The 27,252-nt window shown below is 36.5% G+C and overlaps 1 protein-coding gene across 2 annotated transcripts in view; it reads left to right on the plus strand.

Annotated features, from left to right (window-relative positions):
* The window catches only part of LOC105053298 (DNA repair protein REV1), a 37,927-nt gene that overhangs the window by 6,993 nt on the left and 3,682 nt on the right, over nt 1-27,252 (plus strand). The window contains exons 6-22 of one of the 2 annotated variants that reach the window (XM_073244351.1): nt 2,911-3,048; nt 3,226-3,358; nt 3,462-3,550; nt 3,692-3,742; nt 4,136-4,339; nt 8,728-8,847; nt 12,148-12,240; nt 15,508-15,567; nt 15,698-15,784; nt 15,937-16,020; nt 16,386-16,458; nt 19,222-19,290; nt 22,389-22,490; nt 23,242-23,741; nt 25,407-25,442; nt 25,522-26,090; nt 27,137-27,197. In XM_073244351.1, the coding sequence (XP_073100452.1) occupies nt 2,911-3,048; nt 3,226-3,358; nt 3,462-3,550; nt 3,692-3,742; nt 4,136-4,339; nt 8,728-8,847; nt 12,148-12,240; nt 15,508-15,567; nt 15,698-15,784; nt 15,937-16,020; nt 16,386-16,458; nt 19,222-19,290; nt 22,389-22,490; nt 23,242-23,741; nt 25,407-25,442; nt 25,522-26,090; nt 27,137-27,197 (2,469 nt within the window). The remainder of the gene's footprint in view (nt 1-2,910; nt 3,049-3,225; nt 3,359-3,461; nt 3,551-3,691; nt 3,743-4,135; nt 4,340-8,727; nt 8,848-12,147; nt 12,241-15,507; nt 15,568-15,697; nt 15,785-15,936; nt 16,021-16,385; nt 16,459-19,221; nt 19,291-22,388; nt 22,491-23,241; nt 23,742-25,406; nt 25,443-25,521; nt 26,091-27,136; nt 27,198-27,252) is intronic. The other variant, XM_073244352.1, reaches the window with a different exon arrangement.

The raw sequence follows: 27,252 nt of genomic DNA on the forward strand, positions 1-27,252 counted from the left end.
CCTATCATGTGTGTTGTAGAGAGGAGTAGTTTGACTTCCTGGAGAACAGTGAGGGCATTGTATATCTGCCGGATGGATCGAGCTGTGCGATCAGAAGCATTGGGACGGTCAGCTGGAGGACACATGATGGTGCAGTGAGGAGATTGGGGGAGGTCCGATACATACCCGATTTCAGGTGGAATCTTATCTCACTTAGCAGACTGGATTCGAGAGGCTACAGGACGGTAGCTGGTGGAGGAATCCTGAGGGTGCTACGCGGCGATAGGATTGTGCTGGAGGGGAAGAAGGGGAGCAGAGGACATTATTACCTGGCAGGGAGCCCAGTGCGAGGTGGAGCATCGGGAGCCAGGTGGAGCCCAGAGCGAGGTGGAGCTCCAGGAGGCGGATCGGGCACGAGACAGGAGACTCGGGAGGACGAGAGGCGACGTCGCAAGGTAAGATTCCTATTGCCGCAGGATGATGCCCCGAGCAGGTCTCAGGTCAGGAGGAGCACAGCATACGACGGAGATGGGATCGAGCAGCCTGGCTCGACTCCCATGTTTGTCCATCCATGATCAGCAGGCGATTGCCCCAGGGCATGGGGGCGAGGAGATCCAGAAGCTCTCGGAGTTTGAAGGAGGCGAATATCGAGTCGAGGTGGAGATTGTTAGGATTTGACGCCTCGAGATTCAGCCCACATTGAGCCCACAGCGAGGTTCGCGGCGAAAAACGGAGTCCAACGAGACCAAGATCACCTAAATCGGAGCTCGGATGGAGGAGATACGAGCTTTTGAAGTCGGCATGAGAATCGAGGCGGCGGAGGACCGCCGGCGACTGGCGGCGGGCGGCAGCGGCGCGGCCGCAGGCGGCGGCGCGCGGGACGCGCGTCCCAGGCCCGCGTGGGACGCGGGACCCAGGCCCGCGCGGGACGCGCGACCCAGGCCAGGCCCGCGCGGGACGCGCGACCCAGCGGCCTGCTGGCCCATCCCCGGTCCACCGTGGACCGGTGGTCCACGGAGCGGTCTGTGGACCGCGTGGGCGTTTCCCATGCGTTTCTCGCGGTCCACGGCACTATTCCGTGGACCGGAGCGCGATCGGACGGCCCAGGTGGCTCCCGGTCTTGATCGGACGGTCTGGGACGTGATTTGGGTTGATTAAGGAGTCCTAATCCTTCTCTAATCAAGTTTAAACCAGGTTTAAGCCTTTAAAAAGGCCTGAGACGAAACAGAGAGGGTGGTTTTCGGTTTTCTCGCCGCGTACGAACCGAGAGGAGAGAGAGAGGCGTGAGGCGCTGTGAGAGGAGCATGAGGCTCCTGGACAGCGGTCGCCAGGCTCTTCAGGAGTTCAGGGGGTCTCCAAGAGAGAGAGAGCTTTTGTGAGGGAAACTTCATGTGAGAGAGAATTGGGTGTACAAGGGTTGAGGGTGAAGTCTCCTCTTATAAAATTTTCTTTTCATAGTGAAGTTTGCATGCCCCGTGGAGCGAGCCCTTTTGTGGCTGATCTACGTATTTTGATTGTTTTTCTTTTGTTTTGTTTCTTCTTTCTTCCTGCTGCATCGCGTGGTACTGAAAGGATCTTGAGAGGTGGTGTCCTGACCAGACATCCACCCAACACTTAGGTATTTGATGTCATAAATGCCCTAGTGCTTTACAACTTCCTATTTCGGTTATACTGAACTAATCCAGTGCTTTCAGAGTTCAACAACTGAATATTGAAGCTTATGGCTTTCTTTACATTTAGCTGATAATACTGACTGGGCAATGCTGTCAAAGGCATTCCTAAGGCGAGCCTAGGGCACAGGGCTCACCAAGGTGCCACCTTCATGCCTTGTATCCAGGCAATGTGCCTTCGCACCTTCTGCTGTTGCTTCAGTTGCTGCTGCTATTTTTGTGTCCATCAGAAAGGGGGGACAGAACAGATCATCCCATCCCCTTGTTGACATGCCACATCCTTTGTATGTGCCTTTATATGAACTGCATTCTTTTGTGTTGATTAATTGATAATTCATTATTAAATATGTTTCATACCATGTATTCATTATTATTTATGTTTTTATTTTTGCGTGTCTTTATGCCAAGGTGTGCCTTGTGCCTAGGCTCCAAGGGACCTGGGCATCCTAGTATGCCTTGAACATTCAACCACTTTGGAATTGGAACTGTGTTTTGATTTGTCTCTTTTGGCACATTGTGATCCGCAAAATATAAAAGCAATTCCCTATATTATACCTTCTTGCTCCCCTCCTTGTCTAGATGCTTTTAGGCGCTCGCAAAATCTTTCAGGCTTCATCCCCAATTGCATGCTTAGACTATGCTGGTGACCTATATTATAGATCTAACTAGCTTTCTAGGTTTTGTGGCAGGTTTTTCACTTTCCCAAAATAGTCTTGGTTTGGAATTTGCAATCCATTCAGAGGGTTGATGTCAAGTTTAAATTTGATTGTAAAATATCTTGAACTTTGTTTGACTATCCATTGATCTCTTAAACTGCCTTGTGGAAAGTTGGTTGAAACTTGGTGCTTTTAACATTTTAGCTGATAATTATATGGATGTTTAAGGCTTGTCGTTCACAATCAAGCAAACACTCATGCATGCAGGCATGCACATAGGCAAGGAGTCTCTAAAACAAATAATGCTTTGTTCAGATGTATTTTAGACATTTTAATAGATCATATTCAATTGTTTCGTTTTATATCTGCCACTTCTGAGCTCAGCATTGGGAGTAAAATTTTCTTTTCTATTCTTTATACATTATATATCTACCCTGTGTATCTGCATGTGCGTATGCATGCATGCATGCATGTGAGTGTATGGCTGTGCATATGTATGCATGTGTTTTTGGATCATTTGCATGTTTGCATGCGCAATGTGTTTGCAATTAGTCTATAACTACAGCACTTTTTTAGTAGTTTCTGCTTAAGCTTTGGTGTTGCAGAACTCTCGGCTGCATTTTATTGGAACTTGGAGGAATCGCTATCGCAAACGTTTTTCCAATATGCTAAGTGAAGTTAAGGGCAGCAAAGCTAATATTAATTCTGGAATGCAGAAACCTGCTATAATCCATATGGACATGGTAATCTGCTTTTTATCACTTTTGGGACGTTTCATACATAATTAACTTGAAAATTTGGGTAATATTAGGTTCATGAAATTTCTTTTGGATTCTTACCTCTGATGTTATTGTGCCTATTGATGTCCAGAGCTTTTTTGTTTTTATCCTGAAACATCCTTGCCCTTTTTTTTTTTATAGGACTGTTTCTTTGTGTCAGTGATTGTTAGAAACTATCCTGAGTTGATTGATAAGCCTGTAGCAGTATGCCATTCAGACAATCCCAAAGGAACAGCTGAAATATCCTCTGCAAACTATCCTGCACGAGACTATGGTGCTAATTTTTGGCCAAATTACTTGCTAAAAATATGAATCTGCTCTATGGCATCAATCATCATGAATTACGATGCACCTGTAATGTTTGTGCTGGCTTTCAGGAGTGAGAGCTGGGATGTTTGTGAGAGATGCCAAGGCTCGCTGTCCTCACCTTGTCATCGTACCTTATGACTTTGAGGCCTATGAAGAGGTAAATATGCATTTAATGATTTCGACATTGTTGTCATCTAATACCAAAATATGCTTCACATATATTGAAGCCTCATCATCAATCAGATTTTTTTTTCCTCCATTACACTTGCTCTAATGCTCTTATTTTGATTTACTGCAGGTGGCTGACCAGTTTTATACCATATTGCATAACCATTGCAACAAAGTTCAGGTTTGTTATGCCACTTTCGAATTAATTTACACATCTAAAGTTCATGGTCATCGTCTTAATAATCATGACATCTCATGTTAGTCTATGAAAGTTAAGACTTAAGATAAACCATGACCATAATTATCTAGTCTTATCCCAGATATTGTTGGGTTGGCCTTATGGATCCTTGCCAGCAACCATTCCTATTTAGCATCATGAATATACACTTTGTAGTCTGACATGTTTCTTTCTAACTAGGTGTCACCATAACATCAATCCCACCTTTTGCATCAAAGCTTTGTACTGGCACTATTTGTATTGTATGAAAGCTAAAGATGTAAATAGGTTTTTTTTTTTCGTTATTAATTTTTGTTACCTTGCTGTTCTTGAAACAATATCTGCTGGAAAATGCAGGCACTAAGCTGTGATGAAGCATTTCTAGATGTTACAGAACGTGGAAATGACAATCCTGAGCAAATAGCATCAATGATTAGGAAGGAGATTGCTGAGACTACACGATGTACGGCAAGTTCGGGGATAGCTGAGAACTTACTCCTGGCTCGTCTGGCTACAAGATCTGCTAAACCAAATGGTCAATGTTTCATTCCATCTGAGAAGGTATGATATTGCCTGCATGATAAATCTTAGAGGGGCTGTTTGGTTGCAAGTCTTATGAAAGCCATCTTTGTAAAAGTTGATTCCTAGATATCAGGTTTACAGAGTAATTATGTTAGATTTGTTTTATATAGTTTTCGTTTTGTGGGAAAAGGCTCTTACACTGGTTGAGAAGTAAAAACCTAATAACAAAATGGGAAGAAGAGTAGAAGCAACCTAGGTTGGATGAAGGTGGTGGGGGTTGGAGGAGAGGAATAAGGGGATTTGTGGGAGGTGGGACAGGAGGTGGAGGAAGGAGATTGCAGGAACATCTTAATAGCAGGAATCTTCTACAAGGTTAATATACTTTGCAGGAACATTTTAATGGCTGGAAGTCTGGAATCTTCTACTAGGTTAATATTCTTGCTTCAGAAACTCCTTGCAGACTTCATCTTAGACCTTCTTTCTAAGTGCTTTATACTTAATGCACTTTTAATATCCATTTCCCTGCACCTGCTCCTGCACTCACTCCTGATTCTGACATGGGGGAGATAGGATGAGATTTGATCTTTTTCTTGATTTGGGGCGATTTTCTCCAGTTTGTGATTTAGTTTCAAGAAGTTGGGATGTAAGATCATAGGACACCAGCTTTCAGAAAAAGGACAAGTTCTATGCCATCTCATAAAACTTGGTTTAGGAAAGGTCTTTTAGTATGTCATTGAACTGGAGGTTCAGTATGAGGTACTTCTTTTACATAATACTTGATTTGACATCTTACCAAACATTTGAACTAACAAAACCCAATATTTAGGTTTTATAAACTATTCTTTTAAAATCTAGTAACCAAAGACACCCCAAAGTGTGTGCTTTGTTATGCTTATTTGGAGATGCAATCTTATGGCTGACATGCAGGAGCTATTATTCTGGGGAGTCTATTGCACCACCAAGTTCCTTCCTTTTGGTTAACCGAGTGGGTTTCAAAAACATTTTGTTCATGGTATATGGAAGTTTATAACATGTTCTATAAAGTGTTTAACTTAGTAACCAAACTGCTCTTAGTACTTGGAACATTTTGTTTGTCGCATATGGCTTACAATATCATTGTTATCAAGATGTATATTCTTCATCTGAACTCAAAATTAGCTTTAGGATAAGTAACATCTCACAAAATTTTTAAACCCTTAATTTTCAATGAATTACTGAAACATTAGAAGCCCAATTCTAATGTTATCAAGGTGGAATTTGTGCTGAGGCCATGTTGGGCTCATTGTTGGATGAATCTGACCCTCCAGTGATCTTTAATCCACAAACTTTGAAGTTGGTATGGGGAATGACTAACATACAACCTATTTATTGAACATGGCTTGATTTGTTTGGATGTAAGAGTCCAGTGAAAACTGATATTGAGATGTTCTTTTACTATTTAGAGGAAAAGGAATTTACATGAAAGTTGACAAAGTAACATGCAAATATTATTTACTACATAATCAAAATGGTGGAATGCCTTTTTGTTTGTTTGTTCCACCATTCTTACCCTATTTAAAGATTAAAGAGAACGTTTGCTATGTTAAGGTTGCACACCTTCTTGCTTTATCCTTTGTCCCATTTTCTTAATGGATGGCCCTAGAACTTTGTGATTGCTCTTCTCAACTCCACCATATTGAGTGGAGGATTCACGACCATCCTTTGAGGTTCTTCCCCATTCATTATATAAACTATCCTTCTCAATTTAAGCCACACGCACTGCATGTGCCAGGGGAGTTTTGATAGAAGGCTTGGATCTCATCATCTAATTAAATGGGAGGAATATATGATGCATGAATTTGATCCCGTCTGCCAGCTAGTTGAAAGAGTAACAAATGGATGTTTGATGCATGCGATGCATTTAAGAGGAAGGATTATTTGATGGATGGGTGGCATCATGACTTGAAGTTCAGCTGGAGACTTTGAAACTGAAACAAAAACCAAAACACACCCACTATGAAAATTGGAAGTAGGGCCAGTTTTGAAGTTTTGGTTGTGTTCCAACTTATGGGGCCTAATTTATTATATATACATTGATTCCCCATTGACTCTTGTCAAACTAAAACACCTTATTTTATATATTTTTCCTTTTCTTTCTTTCCTAATTGAATTGGCTATTCAATGATAAATTTAGCCTCTAAAACTGTTTTCTCTAGATTAAACTCACATATTGAAACCTCTGAGTAGATCTATAATTGTTAGGTTGCAAGATATTTATCATTGCACTCTTTTTTTGAAATGTGTTGTTATGCTTTTTAGAAAATTGAATTAATCTAAGAAAGATCATGAATTTATCTTAGGAACTTTTTTTTTCCCACCATGAATTTATATATTACATTATATAGCACATTATAATATTGAAATTGTGGGTAATCTGTTCTTTGAAATTGTGCTATTTTTCTAATTTTTCTTCAGACTACTAAAGGTGGACGTGCAAATGCACGTCGAGCCAATGCTGATTAAAGAGCTTTATTGGTTGCATGGTCATTACCGTAAAAATAATCTACTTATCATGATAATCACTTTGGAATGGTTTTTGCATTCTATATGTAAAAAATTTCTTACAATTTTCTAAACAAAATTCATCAAAACATAGAAACATGCTCAAAGATTTAAAACTATACAACGTACTCCAAAGTTGTTTGTAAAATACCTGGTTTATTTTTCTCTACTTTCTATACTTGTCCTAATGTTCTTTTATTATTATTTTTTTGGGTGCAAAACGCTGAAACCATGATTAAAATTACCAAAACTTCCAAAATGAAACTCATTGACTCAGCCAAAACTGATATTAAAAATGAGTTTTCAAATATCGAACACAATGATGAATGTCACAGGGCATATGTGGTAGATATGCTGGTTCAAAAGGAAGAACTATTTGATTGATAACTGTGATTGATGAAACATAGAAATGTAACACATCACATGTAATGCATATGACTAATTCAAGAGGAAGGAGTATATGATGGGTGTGCATGGTTTGCAAGTAAAGAATATTTGGTGGATGATTGTGATTCATCAGGTCTGTTATATGTGTATTCATAAAAGCACTCAACCTTTTGTTTGATGTATTCCTATCTTCTCTATGAATAGCTATATTTTGTATCTGCTTGGCGCCTTGGCTTTTGAAATTTCTTACATATATTGGCATTTGAAATGTACCACCTGAACTTTATCGGTAATCATCTCGCCACATAATTTTTCAGAAATGTTTGTACTCTTGATTTACCATTTCTTGGGTGGTAATTTTGTTGGGATTGTTTGTGATTAAGTCCTAATGTTTTCATTAGAGCAAGCTTGGGCGGTTTTGTCTGGGTCTTGTTCTTGCTTATCTGGTTCACTAAGTGAACAATTTTGTTCTGGTATTCTGAAATGGTCCATAGACAAAGACATTATTTGATATATTATAATTTTTATTTTTTTGGAAAGTAAAGAAGATGGTTTTGAGAATGAGAAAATAGTATTTAGTTTTCTTGTCCTTTCGATGGCCTTGGGCGTAATTCTGTAAATAAGAGAATCTCCAGAGCTAGTGATACTAGAAGGACTTTTAAATTTTGCAAGAGAAATAAGAACATGTCAAGGTCTACAGAACTCGATGAGATTGATGGAAACTGAACTTTATGGTTTGGAATTGTTTTACTAACAATAATTCAGTAAGTTCTAAAATGTTTTGTAGTGCTGGTGCTGGAGTGATCTGATGTTAGGTGAACACCAAAAACCCAGGCAAACTCGTCTTGGAATATCTTATGGCTAAAAATTGACTTGATGCTATGGATGATGAGGCAGATTTTGTAATCCTAGATCCCTTGTGGTTATCTGTAGAGGCTGCAAGTGCACACCTTCTTTCAATAATGTAATTTGGAAATGATTGTATTTGACTCTATAAATTAAGTTCTGCATGTGCTAATCATCCTTAATCTTAACCCCATGAACTGTGCCAATATTTATCAGCATTTTCAAACTGAATTTTTTGGTATATTGGATAGTCATTGTGGTTCATTGATTTGAATTGTTAATTTTAATGTTATACCAACGTAAATAAAAACTAATGAGTCAATTTTGGGATTGCTATGATGGGTCTTCTTAGTGCACTGGGACAATCATCATATATTTTGTAATCACCAATTTGTGCACCTGAAGATTAAAACTGCAATAGCCATCTTCTGTCCTACGTTTCTATGTTTAAGTTTTTTTTTTTTTTTTTTAAATCTAAGTGTCCTTATTCTACCATAGTTAAGTTTAATTGTATTTCTAGTTTTGTCACTGGTTGCTGCTTGTTGCCATATTATAAATTATCATTTTGTATTGACTATTTCAAGCTGAGATAATGTCTGCTTTGGTCAGTGGACTCTTTTCTCACTAGATGTGGTCATACTTTGTGCCTTTAGGTTGATGACTATTTGTATGGTCTCCCTGTCATGGCACTTCCAGGCATTGGGCATGCTCTAGGAGAGAAGCTGAAAAGCAGGCAAGTTGAAACTTGTGGCCAGCTGCGCATGGTTTCGAAGGTTCTTTACATTATCAAACAATGATCTTTTTGCATTTGAAGGTTATTTCTTAAGCAATTCCATACATGTGGGAGAAAGATTTTCATATAACAATTGTGCTATGTTACATTTATAGTTATCTATTATTCGACATGAAACACTTATTGATTGTGAATCATATGATATCCAATCTTTCACTAGATTCTATTAATATTAAGAATGTTTTCAAATGTAGAGTGGTTCTTAAACTACTAGGATGGATGTTCTAGTTGCATTGTTGTCAGGCTTTTGGTTTGACTTCATTCCTATATTAAAACAACATGATGACATTAGAGAAAATCTGGAAGCTAATTGATCATTTGAGTACACAAATGATCTTTCTTTGCTATGGCCCATGGTTGTGGTTTATTTTTCACCTATTATTTCTAAACTTTGATATGGATTTCTTTAGAAAATTCTTATCCTGTGGTTCATCTGATCATGATACTTTGTTGATCATCTGCCCTTTTGAGCAGACGTTGGACTTGGATTTCTTCAGGTTCTAATTTCCATTCCTTAAAGCCTTTATTTAGGAGTATCCTATTCATCTCTCTCTCCCTCCCTCCCTCCCTCTCCTCCCTCCTTTTTCATCCAATGATAGTGCCTTCTTCTCCTCTTGCTGTTTAGATTTTGTTAACATGCAAATTGCTGTAAATTGAGTTTGAAAATTAATGACACTAACTAAAGATAACACTTACTACTATTAATATTTTTGGCTAGCAGCTAAAATTAGTGATTAGTACACCTAAATTTTAATTTGGCTACGAAAGTATGTCTGCTGTTGATGCATAATCAAGCTGTTCACTGTGAGAGTAAAACAAATTAAACCTTTTTTAATCAAAATAGTTGTTTTTGTAGCAAACCATCTTTCTCATCTAAAACCAGGTGGATTGTAGTTTTGAGCAGGATGATTCAATCTGTTTTTGAGGTCTCGTTCAAGTTTCTACTCTTAAGAACTGGCAAGTGATCTAGTTGCAAACTTTCAGCTGTCCTTGGTGGAATCATGAGATCAACTCTGGTTTTCTGAAGATGTTAGCCTGTTTGTTGTGTTGATTAAAAACTGTATTCCTCCTTACCAAAAGAAAAAACTGTATTCCTAACTTACCACGAAAAAGGTGTTCTCAGATTTTGATTGTTGCATGCATCATATATGTGCATGGTTAGGAGAAACCTTGGGTTCTCGTTCATCTCCTTTCCTAACACTCTTTTAATTTATCCATCCTGCCTGCACAAGTAATCATGAATGCTTTATGACTAGGCCATCCATTCTCTGCAGAAAAGATCAAAGAAAGCTTAAAACGGAGACTATTCTAAGACAGATTGCTTTGATTGCATAGATTTCATGGCTGCATCATCTTTGCAAGATCTAGCTTTTTTTTCCATCATTTATATCATCACAACCTTATGATGCTGATGAACAAGGTTCAAAATGTCAGGGCAGGATGTTCCAACTAGGGTGGGTATGGTCCACATTATATTGAGGATCATGCCAACAGAGGGTATATGGGTGTTTATAAATATGGTCAGCATGCCTTTGAGATGGCATCTTTTGGGTTATTTTCAAGTTTAGAGAATTTCTGGATGTAGGTTTAGTGTTGAAAAAAAATCATTGATTTGGATCCCAGGTTCATACTCTTAATGCATGAATCCAATGATTAGACAACATTTACTCCTCATTTGGAAAAAAAAATTCCCTTGATTTTTCAATTAAACACAAAATTCAACCCAAATTTTCAAGAAAGGAAAAAGGGAGGGAAAAATATTTACATAGAATGATTTTCTAGCCCCCCAAAAATCAAAAACAAGCTTCAAGTGCGTGGCCCAATATCATTGGACAATCTTTCCCTTGCCTTGCTTTGTTCCCACGTTCAAATGGGGAAAAATTTCAAAGGAGTCATTTTAGCCATCCAAAATGGTATCAGGCATATTTCTTGGTTCTGGACCACTTCATTCTCAGTTTTTTGTGAATTGACCTGGATCTGTTCCACACTACTTGATTTAGGTCTGTTCGAGCAATTGGGAGGGTATTTCACTAAATTGATACAGCCACAGCTTTGACAGTACATGACAATAGGTACATACTGCACCATCCAGTTTTTTGAACTTTGGCTGAACATTATGTACAATGGGTACATACTGCACCAACCAGTCAAACTTAGATGACAAGTCATGGACCACTGCATGATTGGGCAATTTGGACCATTGAATTGCTTGTGTGGTTTATTATGACAAAAGCCTGTGTCATTGCTAATCAATCGTTGGATTATGTGAACGAATGATTTAATTAAGGATCTAATCATCATATTGCCAAGATGTGATCATAGTCATCAAATAAATATGGATCTTCCTTTAGTGGCTTGATTCTCAGTGATCTTCATTCATTCATTTATATTCTGTTTTCAAGTTATGGGAAAGATCTGAAATCGATTGGTCTTTGATTATATGATTCTAAACTAGTAGATCTTTCACCCTGGTGCCTTTGAATGGTTAGTGTTCAGCTTAACTGACTCTGTTCACTCAGTGCATCCTTCACGTCCCTTCTCTTAAAAAGTTCTGACCACTCGGTGCATCCCTGGCTTGCTTAAAAGTCCTGACATGGGAGGAGTAAATATTTCTTTTGCTTTAGTGAAACCATTAAGCTCTTCAAACATCTCATCTGCCTATCAGAGTTTTCGTATCTCCAATTTGACTTGGGGAATTGCACTTGAACTCACTAACATATTGCTCAAAAATCCTATTTTGAAGCCAATTAATTTTGTTATTCATTTTGTTAGGGTTTTGTCATGATTTACCTTTGATACCAAGCTGTGGAGATAAATAATGATCTCAAATCAATATTTTGATGCCAGTAAATTTTAGTGCTCTTGATGACGGAATGTCAGGAGGTTTGAATGGATTTTATGATCAGATGGAAGAACCAGATATGTACGGGATTCTGATCGAGTTGATAAGCGAAAGTAGGGGCGATTCCTCAAACTCAAAGATTTAAGCTACTATAAATTTTGGAGATACAGTATGCTCAGGCCTCTGGGAGAAGAAGACAAGACGAGATCCCATTTATTTTTTTTCATTCATTTCGATCTATGTGAATCTGATCTGATGGACCAACAGACACATGGTCTATTGTTGTTTCTGCGATATAAAATTTCTGTCTCTTACTGTTCTTTTCTTTTCTGCATACAATTATGTATGTATAATTTGAATTCCTTATATCTGCAGTTTGCATCTATATTTTGTTCTTTCTAAAAGAACTAAGTTATGTACATTTCATCCCTTTTGTAGGAAGCCCTTCACATGGACTTTGGTACCAAAATTGGTGATATGCTGTGGAACTACTGTCGAGGAATTGATGACCGAATGGTTGAAGTTGTTCAGGTTTGTTGGAAGGATCTCATTGTATCTTTTGTGGAGCCCCATCTGTGCAAATGACTAGATGAATATGCATTGCGAAGGAATCTATTTTACTTGTCAACATGTATTACATTCATCTCTAATGTCGATTCATTCACTTCCATGTACTTTAGTGTGGTTTATCCTGTTGAAAATTTTTGTTCAGTAGTCTGAGAGTATCTCTCTTCTTGTAGAATAGTAGTTTTTACAATTTTGAAGTTGAGTTGATCATTATGATGGATGAAATATGCATCTTTATATCATTATGGTGACATATGTGTCTATTAAAACAACTGCATCATCAAGGTGTTTCTAAAAGCTGGAGGTTCTTGTTTTGAAAAAGTATTCTTTCTTTAGTTTGTTGTTTATATTCTCTTTGTTCACTTGTTTATTTATTATCCTTGCTGCCTGTTTGTAGAAAACTGCAATGCAGTATCTGTGTCATAGTGAAGAATGCTTAAGTGAAGCATCCTCAATCATTTAAGTCTGAATGTTGTAATATAATCATAATCCACTATTCATGTTGCTTCTTTGTGCAATCTGATTTATGATACTTATTGTCGTCCATTCCTGTCAAGATTCTTCAAAGTCCATATATTTAGTTTTTTTTGATTTCGTTCTCTTTTTTTGCTTTTGTAACTTCTTGGCATGAATAAGGTAATGCTCTCATTTTTGCTGATCCTTCCACAAAAACCTGAGCCTTCTTCAGCTCTTCCTAATTGGCCTTGTGCGCTTTATCATATATGCCGATGTTTCTTACATAAGTTATATACTGTGTTACCTAGTTTTACGTGGCACTCATTTGGACATTCTAAATTTCTAATTTGCACAATGCACAAATGCACATACACTGCATCTTTATGATTGCTTAGCATGATAATCTATCCAACTTCACCTATTTATTTTTATTAGTTTTTCTAGTTTCAAATGCATGCCTTGATCATGCAGACCTTTTAGGCACCTTTCTTCTCCATCCAAACTCCTGATCTGGTTGCAGAGCCAAGTAGAGGCCAGGGGTGTGTTCAGCTTCCTTTACCCCCATTCTTTCACACCCCAATCCCTCCGAAGTTTAAAACTGGCCACTTCCCTCAGCAGTTTCCCAGAGTTCACCAACAAAAGGTCCTCAATGTATTTGATGAATTCATATCTCTTCTGCTTTTGATATCAATCCATTATCTCCAAATTTGAATTCCTAGTGAATAGTTGAAACACTTATCTCTACACTAACTAATTTGTATTCCATCCTTGATGTGGGAGCACCAAGTATGAGTGAGAACTTGTGCTATGGAAGTCTTTTAGTGGGGTTGTATCAATTAAACAGCTCTTCTGATATTGAAGATTTCAAATGGTCTAATTTTCTGTTGGTGGTGAGGCCCATAGAATTACCACCTCTTCCTCTTTTTCTTATCTTATACACGTTATTATAGTTCTCTTCCTCTTTCTCTTTATCTATGTTATCAATCAGCCATGAAAGGGGCTCAGACCGGGTGGGATGGTCTTACAGCCCCATTTCATGTTATACCTAAATTTTATTGATTTCAACAATTTCATATTTTAGACTGGCATCTATCGAGTTGAGCTAGTCTTGGGCCAAGTCATGGACCCATATCAAGGAAGAAGATGTTGCCCAAGTCTAGCTTGACCTGATGCTGTGTTCACTTTTTGAAGCCCAAGCATAAATGCATGAGAATAGATCATACTTAAGCAATCTCAGCAAATCTAAACAATATTAAGGATTTCATGGTATTTGTGTTAAACACCAAAGAGGGGGGAGTAGGATGAGCAGAGTTTGGTCAGTGGCAAAGGGAGGGAGGGTTGGATCTGTATTAGGGGTTGAGACCAACTGCTGACCTTGTAGCAATTAAACGACAAGATACACAATGGCGGCTAAGAACGCATGCAAGTTCAGTCCACTTGGAGCATTGAAAGAGGCAAGATGAGTTGTAATTTGCATCCCTCTTTGCCAGCAAGTATGTGGAATAGAAAACAGGAATAAAGGCATTGGAAGGCACAGGAGAAAGAGGAGGAAGAGAGGGAGAGTGCAAGGATATAGGAAGAGTGAGAGGGTGGACATGGATTAGGGGTAGACCTTTCGGAGTCAGGGTTAGGTCAGGTTTAGGTTTCATGATGAGTAGAGAAAATATGCTAGATATCACTTTAATGATTTTTTGCCCTTTTTTTCCTTTTTTTTTAAAAAAAAAATCAAGTTAGATAGCTTGCCTATATTGTGCTAATCTCAGCTTTGTCTTGAAACATTATTGGTATTTTGGACCAAGGTTTAAAGTATCAATGTTGGTACACTTTGTGTCTATATGTCAGCACGACAAAATTAAGAGTATTACATGCATCAATACAATATCAATATAAGGATATTAGTACCGGTACCTTACCATTATGATCTGGTACATCTGGCATAGATTGCTATGCACTGGTTAAATGCTTGTTTAGGACTGATATTTTAAGCCCATCCTCATCCAACAGGTCAAAAATCTAAACCAAAGCCTACCCAAAGATAGGCCAAGTGGTTATGTGGGAAATACCTGTGCATCTCTCGCTATTCCTTCTAACTTTCAGAACCATGCACTGTTATCACCCTGCACTTCTAAGGTATATTCTTTACATCACTTCTGGCTTTTGTGTCATAATAAGACATATATCCTATTTCAGAAAGCTACCATTTAAGGCTTTCTAGTTATTGTTTTAAGCATAAGCAATGGGGGCAGCTTGTAAGAGTATTTAAAGATAATTACATGGCTATCAAGATTATAGTTTCAGATTTACTATGGATTACATTCTATTAACTGAAAGTTTTCATTGCCCCTCCCTCTCTTCCCTTCTTCCCCAACCCCCACATCCCCAAAAAAGGGAAAAGAAACGAAAATCTGACGGAACAATCTTGACTCTTCCCCTGCTCCTAATCCTTTTAGGATTGCTTTTGTTGCTTGCCATGTCCTGAATTTAGTCTGAACAATCTATGGTTGGTAGCAACATCAACATTTATCTCTATTGTTGCTGCAGTGACAAACAAACAATGTCTCTAAATATTGCTCTACCTAGTCTATTTTTGGCTAATTGCGTTTTTTGATAGCTGCTAGTTACTTAAAAAATATGAAGTTCATTTGTTATTGAAAATCATTAATTGATGTAGTGCTTTCGTTCTTTCACTGTTTTTATGGCCATTTTTGGTCTGATAATATTTATTTATTTTTTATGTGCTTGTTCTCTTTTCATGCATATACATGTCATTTACAGGAAACAAAGTCTATTGGTGCTGACGTAAACTGGGGAGTTAGGTTTGACGACATTACAGATGTGGGTGTTTAGCAGAAGTTGAAGACGATGTTTTTTTTTTTCTTTTCATTTTTATAATTTTTTTAAATATTTCTTTCTTTTATATTTACTAATATTCTGCATTTTATCATTTCTCTTTTGGCTATTTCAGTGTCAAAATTTTCTTATGAATCTTTGCAAGGAGGTCTCATTGCGGTTGCAGGGATGTGGAATGCAGGGACGCACCATCACTCTGAAGGTATTTGCCAAAATTATTCTTCACTTCAAATTTTGTCTATGACTTTTTTGCTTTTCTATACCAAAAGAGATGTACTCAACAAAAGCTCAGAGATTTCTAAGTTGTAATAGATGATACATGTCAACACAAGATATTTTGGTGCATTTCTTTAGGTGAAAAAGAGGAAGAAAGGGGCTGAAGAACCAATAAAGTTCATGGGATGCGGCGACTGTGAAACTATGAGCCGGTCCATGACGGTAATTGTTGATACCAATGAAGACATTGCTCCTTTTTTATAACTTCTGTTTATGTTAATGCATGTGTGCTTGGGCAACCATGCGCGTGTGCCTGTTGTTTCTGTGCTGTATTTGATATAGTATGTCAGAAATTCATGAGAACAGAGAAAGCTAGAAGAGTGGATATATGTGAATTAGTGCATTTGTAATCCAACATATGCATGAATTAATTTGTTATATCGTTAGCAAATACAACATATTAGGTTGTCCTTGTGCGTGTACCCACACACTTCACGCTTATGAACACATTTATACCACTGTTTGGAGCTTTCCTTTGGAAAGAAGCTATATTATTTCTGGTATGCTCATTATTCTTTTTTTTACAGATTCCTGTTCCCACTGATAATATCGTTCCACTTCAGAGGATAACCAAACAAATTTTTGCATCCTTACATATTGGTAAGTCTAGTCTTGAGGGCTTTTATTTTATTTTATTTTTTTTGAATTTTAATTTTTCATTTGCTTTAAGTAAGATCTATATTGTGTCAAATTAGTGATATTTCCTTGCACCTAGTAATTAGACCTAGCCTAATTTTTTTTTTTTTTTAAACCGTATGTGACCAGCTTTAATGTTAGAAGATACATCAAAGTTTTGAGCCTTTATGCTGATTGTCTCTCAATTGTGACAAATCTTTGTACACTGGATATCCAATTGTTAGCTAGGATGCTTCGGCAAGAGAGGAGTGCATGGACTAAGAACTTAGGTATCATATGTGATGCCAAGGTTGGCTAGGGGTTGGCTTAGCTAGTGTCAACACTTCGAATGGTTCGGCATGCTGCAATTCTCAGGCTTGTTGCAATGTCATGGTTTGGCATGCATGAGCATGATTTTTTTTTTAAATTATTTTTTTTAAGAATTGGGCTTTTTGGACTTATTTTTAATGTTTCTAAGAGTTGTTTTGTGCATTACATGATAATTTAGAGCTATATATTGTGACACAATCAATAATGAAAGGATGTATGCATGTTGAATAGTATGCAGTGTCATTGAAACTAATATCACATCCCAGCTGTAGTATAGTGAATAGCATGCAGTGTGTCATTTAAGCTAATAGGACATCCCAGCTGCAGTGTAACTGTATTATAATTATCAGTATAAATCAATGTTTTAAGATATGGCAGGTTCTATGGGATTGACCTGTCCGACCTGTGATCCACAAGTCCACGGGTTGGTTCAATCTCAAACTTGGGTGACTTGCCGACCCATGTGGGTAGACTCCAACAATGAGAACGTGGGCTGGATGTAGGTATGGATGGTCTGCTTTGCCATCCATTTCTGGATCTGGATCTTGCTAACATCAGGGGTGGGGAGAGGAGGCTGTTGATGGTGGAGGAGGGGGAGAGAGAGAGAGAGAGGATGTCATGAAGGCTGGTGTAGCTGATGTCTACTTCCCTCTCATGATGAAGCTCGAAGTGGTAGCTGCTGTTGAGGTCTTGTGCTGCTGAGATAGCAGTGGCTTGTTGCTGGATAAGCAAGCAAGCAATCGGTGGATGGATCAAAGGAAGCATGGGTGGTGGATGGAGAGGGCTTAGTTAGGATTGGGGATCAAGAAAGGTGAGAAGAAAAGGAAATGTATTCGGAGAGGAGGACTGAGAAGTTTATTATTAATTTATAGGTTAATGGGTTGACCATGGTTGACCCAGAGTTGATTTTCTGACTCGTGACCAAGACAACAAAATGCTTCAAGAGTCAAGCTAGGTTTCAAAACACTCTAATTTTTATAACTATATTATAATAATGGTTTCACTATGACCAAAAAGTAGCTAAAGTATTAACTATAGTGTAATTTTTTTGATAACTATTATAACCATATAAAAACTATAGTATAATAATATAACTAGATTAAAACTATAGTTTAACAATAATATAGCTATAGTGTAACTATGGTACAACATTACTTTTACCATACTATTGTATGATTTTATGGAATATCTCGTATCCATGTTAACTATGATATAACATGAAAGATGAAACACCTCTTTACTCTCTATAGCCAACAAAGTGATCTCCTCATCTTTCTTTAAGGCCATAAAATTCTTAAAATGTCAAGAAAGCATTTTGAGCCTTTTTGTCTTGGTGCAAGTGATTTAGATTGTAGTTCAAAATGGACTTTTATTTAGATACCTTTCAGGTCTTCATTCTATGCAGAGTACCTCATGCTGCTCTAGGCCAGTGCATTGTAGGGGGCGTGGACCTTAGGAACATGAATTTCCTGTTTAGGGTGCTGCAACCACTTCAGAATTTCCTTGGAAAACTTTTTCTGCACCTGCTTCCTTATTAAAGGATTTTTTAAGAGACTCCTTTTCCCACATCCATGCCAACACCTGAATCTGCACCCACACTTGTACGTGTACCTACTTTTGGTGAGTAAGGCCTGGAAGCCTTATTATTGTCTTACATAAGCTTATGCAATTACAGAAGAACCTCTCTTACCTTTTGGATAACTACCCTATTTCCCAAGTAGCCTATGATATGAATGTTGGCATAGCCCTTGCATCAAATAGTGAAAAAACCAAAAACCATAATAAGCCCCTTTATTTTGGTCTATTCTATTTTCTCCCGCCAAACAATCATTTTTTGTTCTAGAATAAGGCTCTGTTTCATCCCTGAATAATCTGGTAAACCGCTAATCCAACTTTGTTCTGTTGAACAACTTCTTTTGGCACCATAATAAGGCAGAACTAGTGAAGGGCATTTTTGGTATATCAGAATAGGTGGAGAGCAATTTTTAGGTACTTATTCTTCTTTATTGCAAAGAATGGAATCTAATTGTTTTTTTGGTTGCTTTAAATGTGATCTCTGAAGTCTGAACATAAATTTGGACAACAGCTATATTCTTTGGTAGCCCTATTGGGGCATATTTTGCATGAGCTTTCTTTTTTTTTTTTCTTCTTATTTTGTCCCAACTGTTACCGACCAGAATTTGCTATCTTCTTGTAGTTGATTTGTGGTTTTCCTTTCAAATGCATGGTTAGCTCGAGCTGGTATCTTGTCTCTGGCTTTCTTTATGTAGAGCATTATTTAACTTTCTTGCTTTCTCTCATATATATTTTTTTCAGATCATTGATGTGCTGAAGAAAAAATATGATGCATATATTGTTAGCTGGCTTGTGCTTGTAGTTTCTGTTTTAAATGCACTGCTTAAGTTTTTTCTAATTCAGATGTCAAGGAAATTCGTGGCATTGGCTTGCAAATATCAAAGCTTGAAAGTGTAGACATAAGAAGACAAGGTATTGTGCAAGTACAACACTTTTAGATCTTGTCATATGTTTAATAAAAATTATTGCAAATTCTTGATATAGTTTTGTTTTTACATTTGGATAAAAGGAGGATATTTAGGAGCCAATCTGCTACATTTGCAGCTTCTAGACTAATCATTATAATATTATATCATGTTGCTATATTTTACTCTTGCAAGATAAGCTCAACAAGTTGTCTCAATTATTCTTTTACTTTTTTGATATTGTAGGCAATCTGGGAACCTTATCACATTATTTTGTCATTTATAGAAAATAAAAATTTGGGTCAATGAAGAGGGACATGCACCTTTGCCTTAGTTGATCGCAATGGGAAAATGGATAAAACTGAAGCAGTGCATAAAGTTTGAACTGGAATAGTAAAAAAAAAAAGGAAGCAGCATTTTACCTTGTCCTGGTAGGACCAAATTGGGTATAATTGAAGTTCCTTCTGGTCTAACCTTTTCAGGAGCCTAGAAATTTGTTGACTTCAATTTTCATCAGAATGACACAAATTTTAGATCTTATTAAGCTTAAATTTGCTTTTAAAGACCTCTGCTTGGCAATATACATGGACTGCTAAGAGGTATCATTGGTGCAATATATTCTTTGGAGTTTCATGGTCTATTCAGCTCCCCTGTAAGTGCATCCTATGAGAGAGAAAATCTTCACAAGAAGCAATACAATAAAGCCGGTCCCTATTCTTTCGACATCGTAACAATAAAAACAGAGATTGTCCTGTCTCTCTTAAACAAGGAATATATATTTGCGATTATTGTTAGGGGTCCAGGATTTCTAGTTCCAACTTGCAATATTTGGATCAGTTCTCTAACTCATTATTAGCCTGCAAGTGTCGAGCATCTGTTCTTCTTAGTTACCTTAAAAGCTATTGTTGTTTTCATGATATTCAACTATTTTGTTACTAATCCTTCTCTATCTTTGTTGAATCATTATACAAAGAGAAAATAACCTTAAGGTTGTTGATCAGGCCCCACAATTATTCCAAAACAATAATTATCTCACCAATCAATCATTTTGTTGTTTTACTGTTATGCTTCTTCAATATACCTTCGCTACTGTATAGTTTATATGTTCTTTGGGTAAAAGGGCCAAGATCTTTGGTATGAAGAAATCTTTTTTGACCAATGGCGAACATCTACAAGTGATTCCTTTCATTTACCGGAGTTCCATGCCAACTGCAAGCTCGCAAGTACTCATATCTTTTAGTTATTTTATGTGTATGCTGTTTTAGTTTTTAGTTTGATACTAGTCTCCAGGTGAGTAATGGTTTATTCAATTTTTTTTTGGTTTTGATAGTGTCAATAATGTCAGAGTTTTAGCTGAAAACAAGATAACTCAAAATTTAGATTTAATTAAAAATAAAAAGATTTGTTATGGTCTTTCTATATACACTGTTTTGATACTTCACATTGAGATAATCAAAAAATTAAAATGTTCAAAAGGTCATTCCTAGATAGAGATCTAGGATGGTGAAAATTATGTCAAATAATTTATTGTTTTACATTTACATACATACATACATATATATATATGTGTGTGTGTGTGTGTGTATCTATATATCTATATATGTGTATTGTGTGTGTGTATATATATATACATACATACATGCACATATACATATATACATACATACATACATACATATATATATATATATATATATATATATATATATATATATATATATATATATATATATTATACATACATGCACATATACATATATACATACATACATACATACATGCACATATACATACATACATACATACATACATATATATATATACACACACATGCATACATGCACATACACACACACACACACACACATGCACATATACATATATACATACATGCACATATATATATATATATATATATATATATATATATATATATATATATATATATATATATATATATATATATATATATATATTATACATACATATATGTACGTGCCAGCCAAAGCTCTAAAACTGCTGCAAAAATTCCACCAATCCATCCATCTGTATATGCTTATATGCATATGCACATGTATGTTTGTATGCGCACTTTTTGGGCTCATAACTCATTCCATTAAAATCTCTTAATCCAAACTAGTACTGGTTGAGGGTTAAAGCTGAAACTGAAACTTTGATTTGGAATGTACACACACGCATGCATGCATGCTCATATGTATGCATATATGCTTATGCGTATGTATGTGTGTGCATGCATTGTGGCCTCATAACACATTCTATTCCAAAACTTTGAAACCAACCAGTTTTCAGTTAGGTTCAAAACCTGAAACAGAACCCTTTGGTTTTGGAATTTCAAATAAACCCTTGGAGAAAGTTTCCGGCCCTTTATAGGTAGATAAAAAAGGTATTACTAGTCAATTGATGCTGATTGATGTTTGGCCCTCTGGTTTGGAATCTATTATAATTTGATTCGTTCATCCTGGATGGAAAGTACTTTGTAACATCTCTACTCTCTTAAATCATTGATTCTTAGTTCCAGGAAGCCTTAGAATCCTAGTATCTATGCACAGCCTCTATGACCGACTTTAATCCCAAAGTATTTATGTTTGCATGTGGGTCTGTATATATAATGACTTCACATTTAAATCCTGTGTCAATGACAATATCATAATATCTGATAACTCTGGCAGCTTATCATGAAAATGACAAGTTCTTCATCCAATGTTCAATTTGAGTACTTAACAAGTTTTTCAGTATGTGCGAGTTTCAATTGAGATCCAAACTATGCCTTTCACAGTCTAACAATTTCTTAGGTGCTGCAATTTGATGGCAGACTGCTTCCGAAAATTGCAACCTGCACATGCCAATTTGGCCTAGTTTTGCCTTGGGCGTTGTTTGTTCAAGAAATTGATAAGCTCATGCTTTGCATCATATCCATTGATTTGAGCTAGTACTGTGGCTTTTTTCTTTTCCTGCATTTTATCGAATAAAAAGTTGGTCCAAATAAGCATACATTATTTTATTCTTTTGGCTGGGGATTGGGGTTTGTAAACTGATTTATCAATAACTGTTCTTCTTGTCGCTTCTGCTTCACTGCCTTTGAAGGACATGAGGAGAACACTCTTGAATCATGGCTCACATCTTCATCTGAAAAGGTCAAAGCACAACACAAAAAAATCTCCTCGTCAGTGAAACAATATACTGGAGGTAAATGCCAATCAGTTATCTATTGTAGCATGTCATTTCACATAAATGATTTTTGTGTGCGTGCGTGCGTGTGTGTTTATACAAGCTATGCTCAAAATTTGGCAGCCGTTTGTGTTGCATTGTCATCTTCTTTTATTTGGAGTTTTCCTATATGTTTGTGTAGAATTTGTCTACTCTCCTTGGTCTTGGTCCTACCAATCCAAAATCATTGATGGGGACTTCATATGGAGTGTTGATTATTATATACATCAGAAAATAGACCACTTTGAAACAAAGAATCATCTCTTTTGGAGATCATATGCCTATGCATTGAGTAGTCCGAAGATATTCTGTTTAAATGGCTCAATATGATGCTTTGCATTGTTGATAGTTTGGAAGCATCCAAAACTTTTGAATTTTGGTATATCCATGTTTTATGATATGTAGATCATGATCAAAGGTGTTGATTTTTAAATTGTATGACTTATGATATAGTTTGCCACACGAGCCCTATACATCTAAATGATAATTGTGCCTGTTTGATGTATGGTAGGAGGCTTCCAAAAGACATGAGTTCTGGTTCATTGATAGTTTGTTTTTATGTATAGATCATAATCAATTGTATGGATTCTCAATTTAGAGTTTACATTGTTGATATTTAGTTGGTAGGTTTCTGGTCCTTCCGGAAGGAGAGTAGACCAACTGTGTATGTGTGTGTGGTTTTTCTTTCTGATCTTGGACAACTGATAAATTACTTTTTGTTTTGTCACAGAGGTATCATCGGCTGATGCAGAACCACAACCAAAGTGCATAAACTGTGGAAATCAACAAGCCTGTGAGCATTCAAAATCAATTTATATTAAGGAGACAGGTTCTTGTCCCTCAGATGTCAATCAATGCAGTACTAGATCTCATGAAAACAGAACTTCAGCATTGCCACCATTATGTCATCTTGATATAGATGTTATAAAGAGTCTTCCTCAGGAAATAATTTCAGAAATGAATGATATGTACAAGGGAGAGTTATGTCTTTTCATGGAGAAATGTGAAGAGAAGGATGGCAGAGGAGATGCCCATTTGTCTGCCAAATCCCCTGCAGAAAATGATACCATCTCAGCATCAAGCTATCAACAAGTAGGTTGTGATACCAGTGAAAACATGACTGTTGGACCTAGTGACTCTGGCAAACTGGATTCAAGTGCTAGAAATAAGGGCAAACAGCCTTTATGTTATCCTGCTGTTTGCATGTCTAATCTTGCAAATGAAAGTAAGGTGAGTACTTTTGCCTAATGGAATTGCACACTTCGTTAATATAGGTAAAATTTTTGTTTTATTTTTAATTTTCCCATTATATCATTTTTTTTGAAAATCATTCTTGGATTTAATTTCACTCTGAAATATGTCACCCATCTTATCCTCAATCTGTAGCAGTGTTGTATCAGTTTCTAGTTGTCTGTACTCAGTCTGTTGCTTATCCTGGAGGATATATCTAGCATCAAAACTCTCTATTTTTCCAGAGAAAGAAGGGCAAACTATGTCTCTTGGTTCGTCCTTGATCTAGGTCAATGGCTCTGGAAATTGAATTTGTAAATCTCATCTGATTAAACCATTTGATATTTGAAAGCTCTTCAAGTATTTTGGCAACTTTGTTATGCTCCAATTTTGTTTTTTTTTTCATTTTTTTTAAATTTTTATATGGGGTTTTTGTATCATTTAATAATTATATGTATTATCACCTTTAGTTCGATGTATTCGTGATTGATACCTCTTGATAAAAGCTATTAAGAATCTATTCAACTTTTGTATTCTGGTGTTTAAGTTTCATTGGGGAATTTTTACTAAATCTTAATTCTACTTCTATAAGTTACATGACTAAGTCACACTGTTAAATCTTTGCTAGACTATAATTCTTGTGGGGATCTAATGTTTAAAAACTTTTAATTTTTCTTCTTTAAGCTTTTTGCTAATATGTTTCTAGCTGGGACCTTGATGGACATCGGTAGCAGCCATTGAATACCTATAAAAGGCATCCTATGGCTGGTTCTAATGCTCAATCCTTGATTTGTAATGTGTTGGATGATTTGGAGTCCTCTTGGGAGCTTGCTTAGGGTCAATTGTTATTAGAATCTTAACTTTATATTTCTCAGCAATGCTATAATGCTTGTTCAATTTTATTAACATTTCTTAAGTTTTTAGAATCAGCCCTAGGTGTGATGCCTAGAAAATTCTCTCTCTTTTCTTTTTCTTTCCTTTTTTTAATAAAAAAATAAAATTACAGCATCCTAAAACCTTAAATTCAGATCTGATTCCATCCCCACTAAACCCTAGCAACCAAAAGCAACAAAATCCATAGCCACCCATCTACCGATTAGCCTTCAAATTCACAAAACAAACAAAACTTCTATTCCCATTTTTCTACTTCTAGCTGACAAAAGCCTCAAAACTTCATCTTTTTACCTCTATTTTGCACCCAAATCTCTCCCCATCCATATACCAACATAAGCCCTATCTTCTTACACAATTTTCCTATTTTTTTAGCTCAAAACAACCTGTTAAGCATCCTTGAATTTCCCTAATCAAGGCTATCCTGCATTAGACCTACTTTCATATCTTCTGGAATTTCTGGATATTACTTTCACAAAATTTTGATACGTATTGAGCATGTTCATTTACAAAGAAACTATCTCGATCTGGATTTCTGCTTTTTCATTTTGTGTATTTAGTGTCTGCCACCACAGAGGCATTTTTAGCTGGTTATTCAATCTTCCGAAAGTTCTTGTTATTGTTTATGATGAAAGAGGCAAGATACGTTAGTTTTGTTTGAAAATGCATATATTGAAATGTACACTGTATGCTGTATCAATGGTCATATTAATGGGTTACCATCACTTGACGCTTTATTCAATCAAAATCTCTGTTTTTGTTTGATTTCACCAGGCTTTTAATCCAGAAGCAAAAGAATTTACCACAGAGGTGTGTCTCTTCTGTTTTACCATTTCTATATTTTTCATTATACATATATGACACTGATTATTTAGTTGGCTTTTTCTAGATGAGTATGGCAAGGACATCTTGCAAAGTTCAGTCGGCATATGCTTCATGCTCTAAATCTGATGATTTACTCATTAGAGCACCAACTCTGATTGATTTGATGCCTAGTTCTTTAACTCAGGCAGATGCTTCGGTTCTAGAACAATTACCTGAAGATTTGAAAGTTGATATTATTGAGTCACTTCCTGCACATAGAGCTGTAAATTCTGTGGGTAATGCTCCTCATGGTTTTGTTGGGGCATTCCCAAACAGTGTGGAAGTTCAGAATTCAGAATATCCTGAGAGTCATCTTTGGTCAGGAAGTCCTCCAAAATGGGTTGAGATGTTCCAAACTAGCAATTGTTTGATTTTGAACATTATTGCTGAAATGTATACCAAATCCAGGGCAAATGGCCTTCTATCTTCCATTTTTCAATCCATATTTTCTTTCCTTCCTTCAACATCTGAATCATGGAGTGAGGAGTGGGATGAAGCTCTTTCCAGCTTGTGTGAACTTCTTAAGCAGTATGTCAATTTAAAGATCGAATCAGATATTGAGGAGCTCTACAATTGCTTTTGTGTTCTGAAAAGGTATGTTCATAGTGATGATTGCTTCTCTTTTGGTGCCTACCAATTAAATTATTCTCTATGTATCATTTACAATGCATGGATTTCTTTATTGAGCTATTTTCTTAGGCAAGAGCTATAATCGGCTGTTTCCATTTGCTTTTCTTCATGCTATTATTTAAATTTCTTTTGTCAGCACTTTTTGTTGTTTTTATATGGATGGTTCAAACTAAAAGTGTTTGCTGTTGCTTTGTTGTTCAATCTCATACTCTGTTAGTTGGGAATTTTTCTGTGTCTATTAATATAGTTCATAACAATAGCGTTAACTATAACAATTGCCATTGCCATGAAGTCTTTGCCTCAACTATTTTGGGTTGGATTTGTGAATCTGTATTCAACAACCGTCCCTGTTAAGGCAACCTCTTGTTTAACCAATATCTTTTCTAGATCCTTCTCACAACTTTTGTGATTTAACATTTATTCTTCCCACTCCATATCATCTAAATCAAATTTTGCAAAATCAGCTTTCTATCTATGTTATTAGATGCAATAAACCTTGCACTTTTTAATATTATGTATTTGGTGATCTTGTCTCTCTGAAAGAATTCAGCTTAGGTCTTTAACTTTGTATTTTCCTCTTTGGACTCTGGGAATGCTGCTTGAGTTTTCAAGATCCTTCTCGCAACTTTTGTGATTTAACATTTGTTCTTCCCACTCCATATCATCTAAATCAAAATTTGCTAAATCAGCTTTCTATCTATGTTATTAGATGCAATAAATCTGGCACTTTTTAATATTATGTATTTGGTGATCTTGTCTCCCTGAAAGAATTCAGCTTAGGTCTTTAACTTTGTATTTTCCTCTTTGGACTCTGGGAATGCTGCTTGAGTTTTGTTAACACGTACTCAATACGATTATTCCAATATTGAGATTTACCCTCAATCGAATTTGTGTCCTCATACTTGTATGGGTGTTGTAAATTGTTGCTTAGTATCTTTTATTTCCTACTAATGTGAAAAAACTATCTAGGCTTTCCTCCTCTTCTGATTAGATGTTACTGGTTGATGCAGGTGTTGTTCAATGTCGAATTTGTTGTTAGAAGTATATAATAATGTACTTCCTTTGCTTCAGGTATTGTTCAAGAGTTTTACCTTTCTATGATTGTAATACAAATGATTTTAAGTAC

This window comes from Elaeis guineensis, chromosome 10, assembly GCF_000442705.2.
Source record: "Elaeis guineensis isolate ETL-2024a chromosome 10, EG11, whole genome shotgun sequence".
Classification (NCBI taxonomy): Eukaryota; Viridiplantae; Streptophyta; class Magnoliopsida; order Arecales; family Arecaceae; genus Elaeis; species Elaeis guineensis.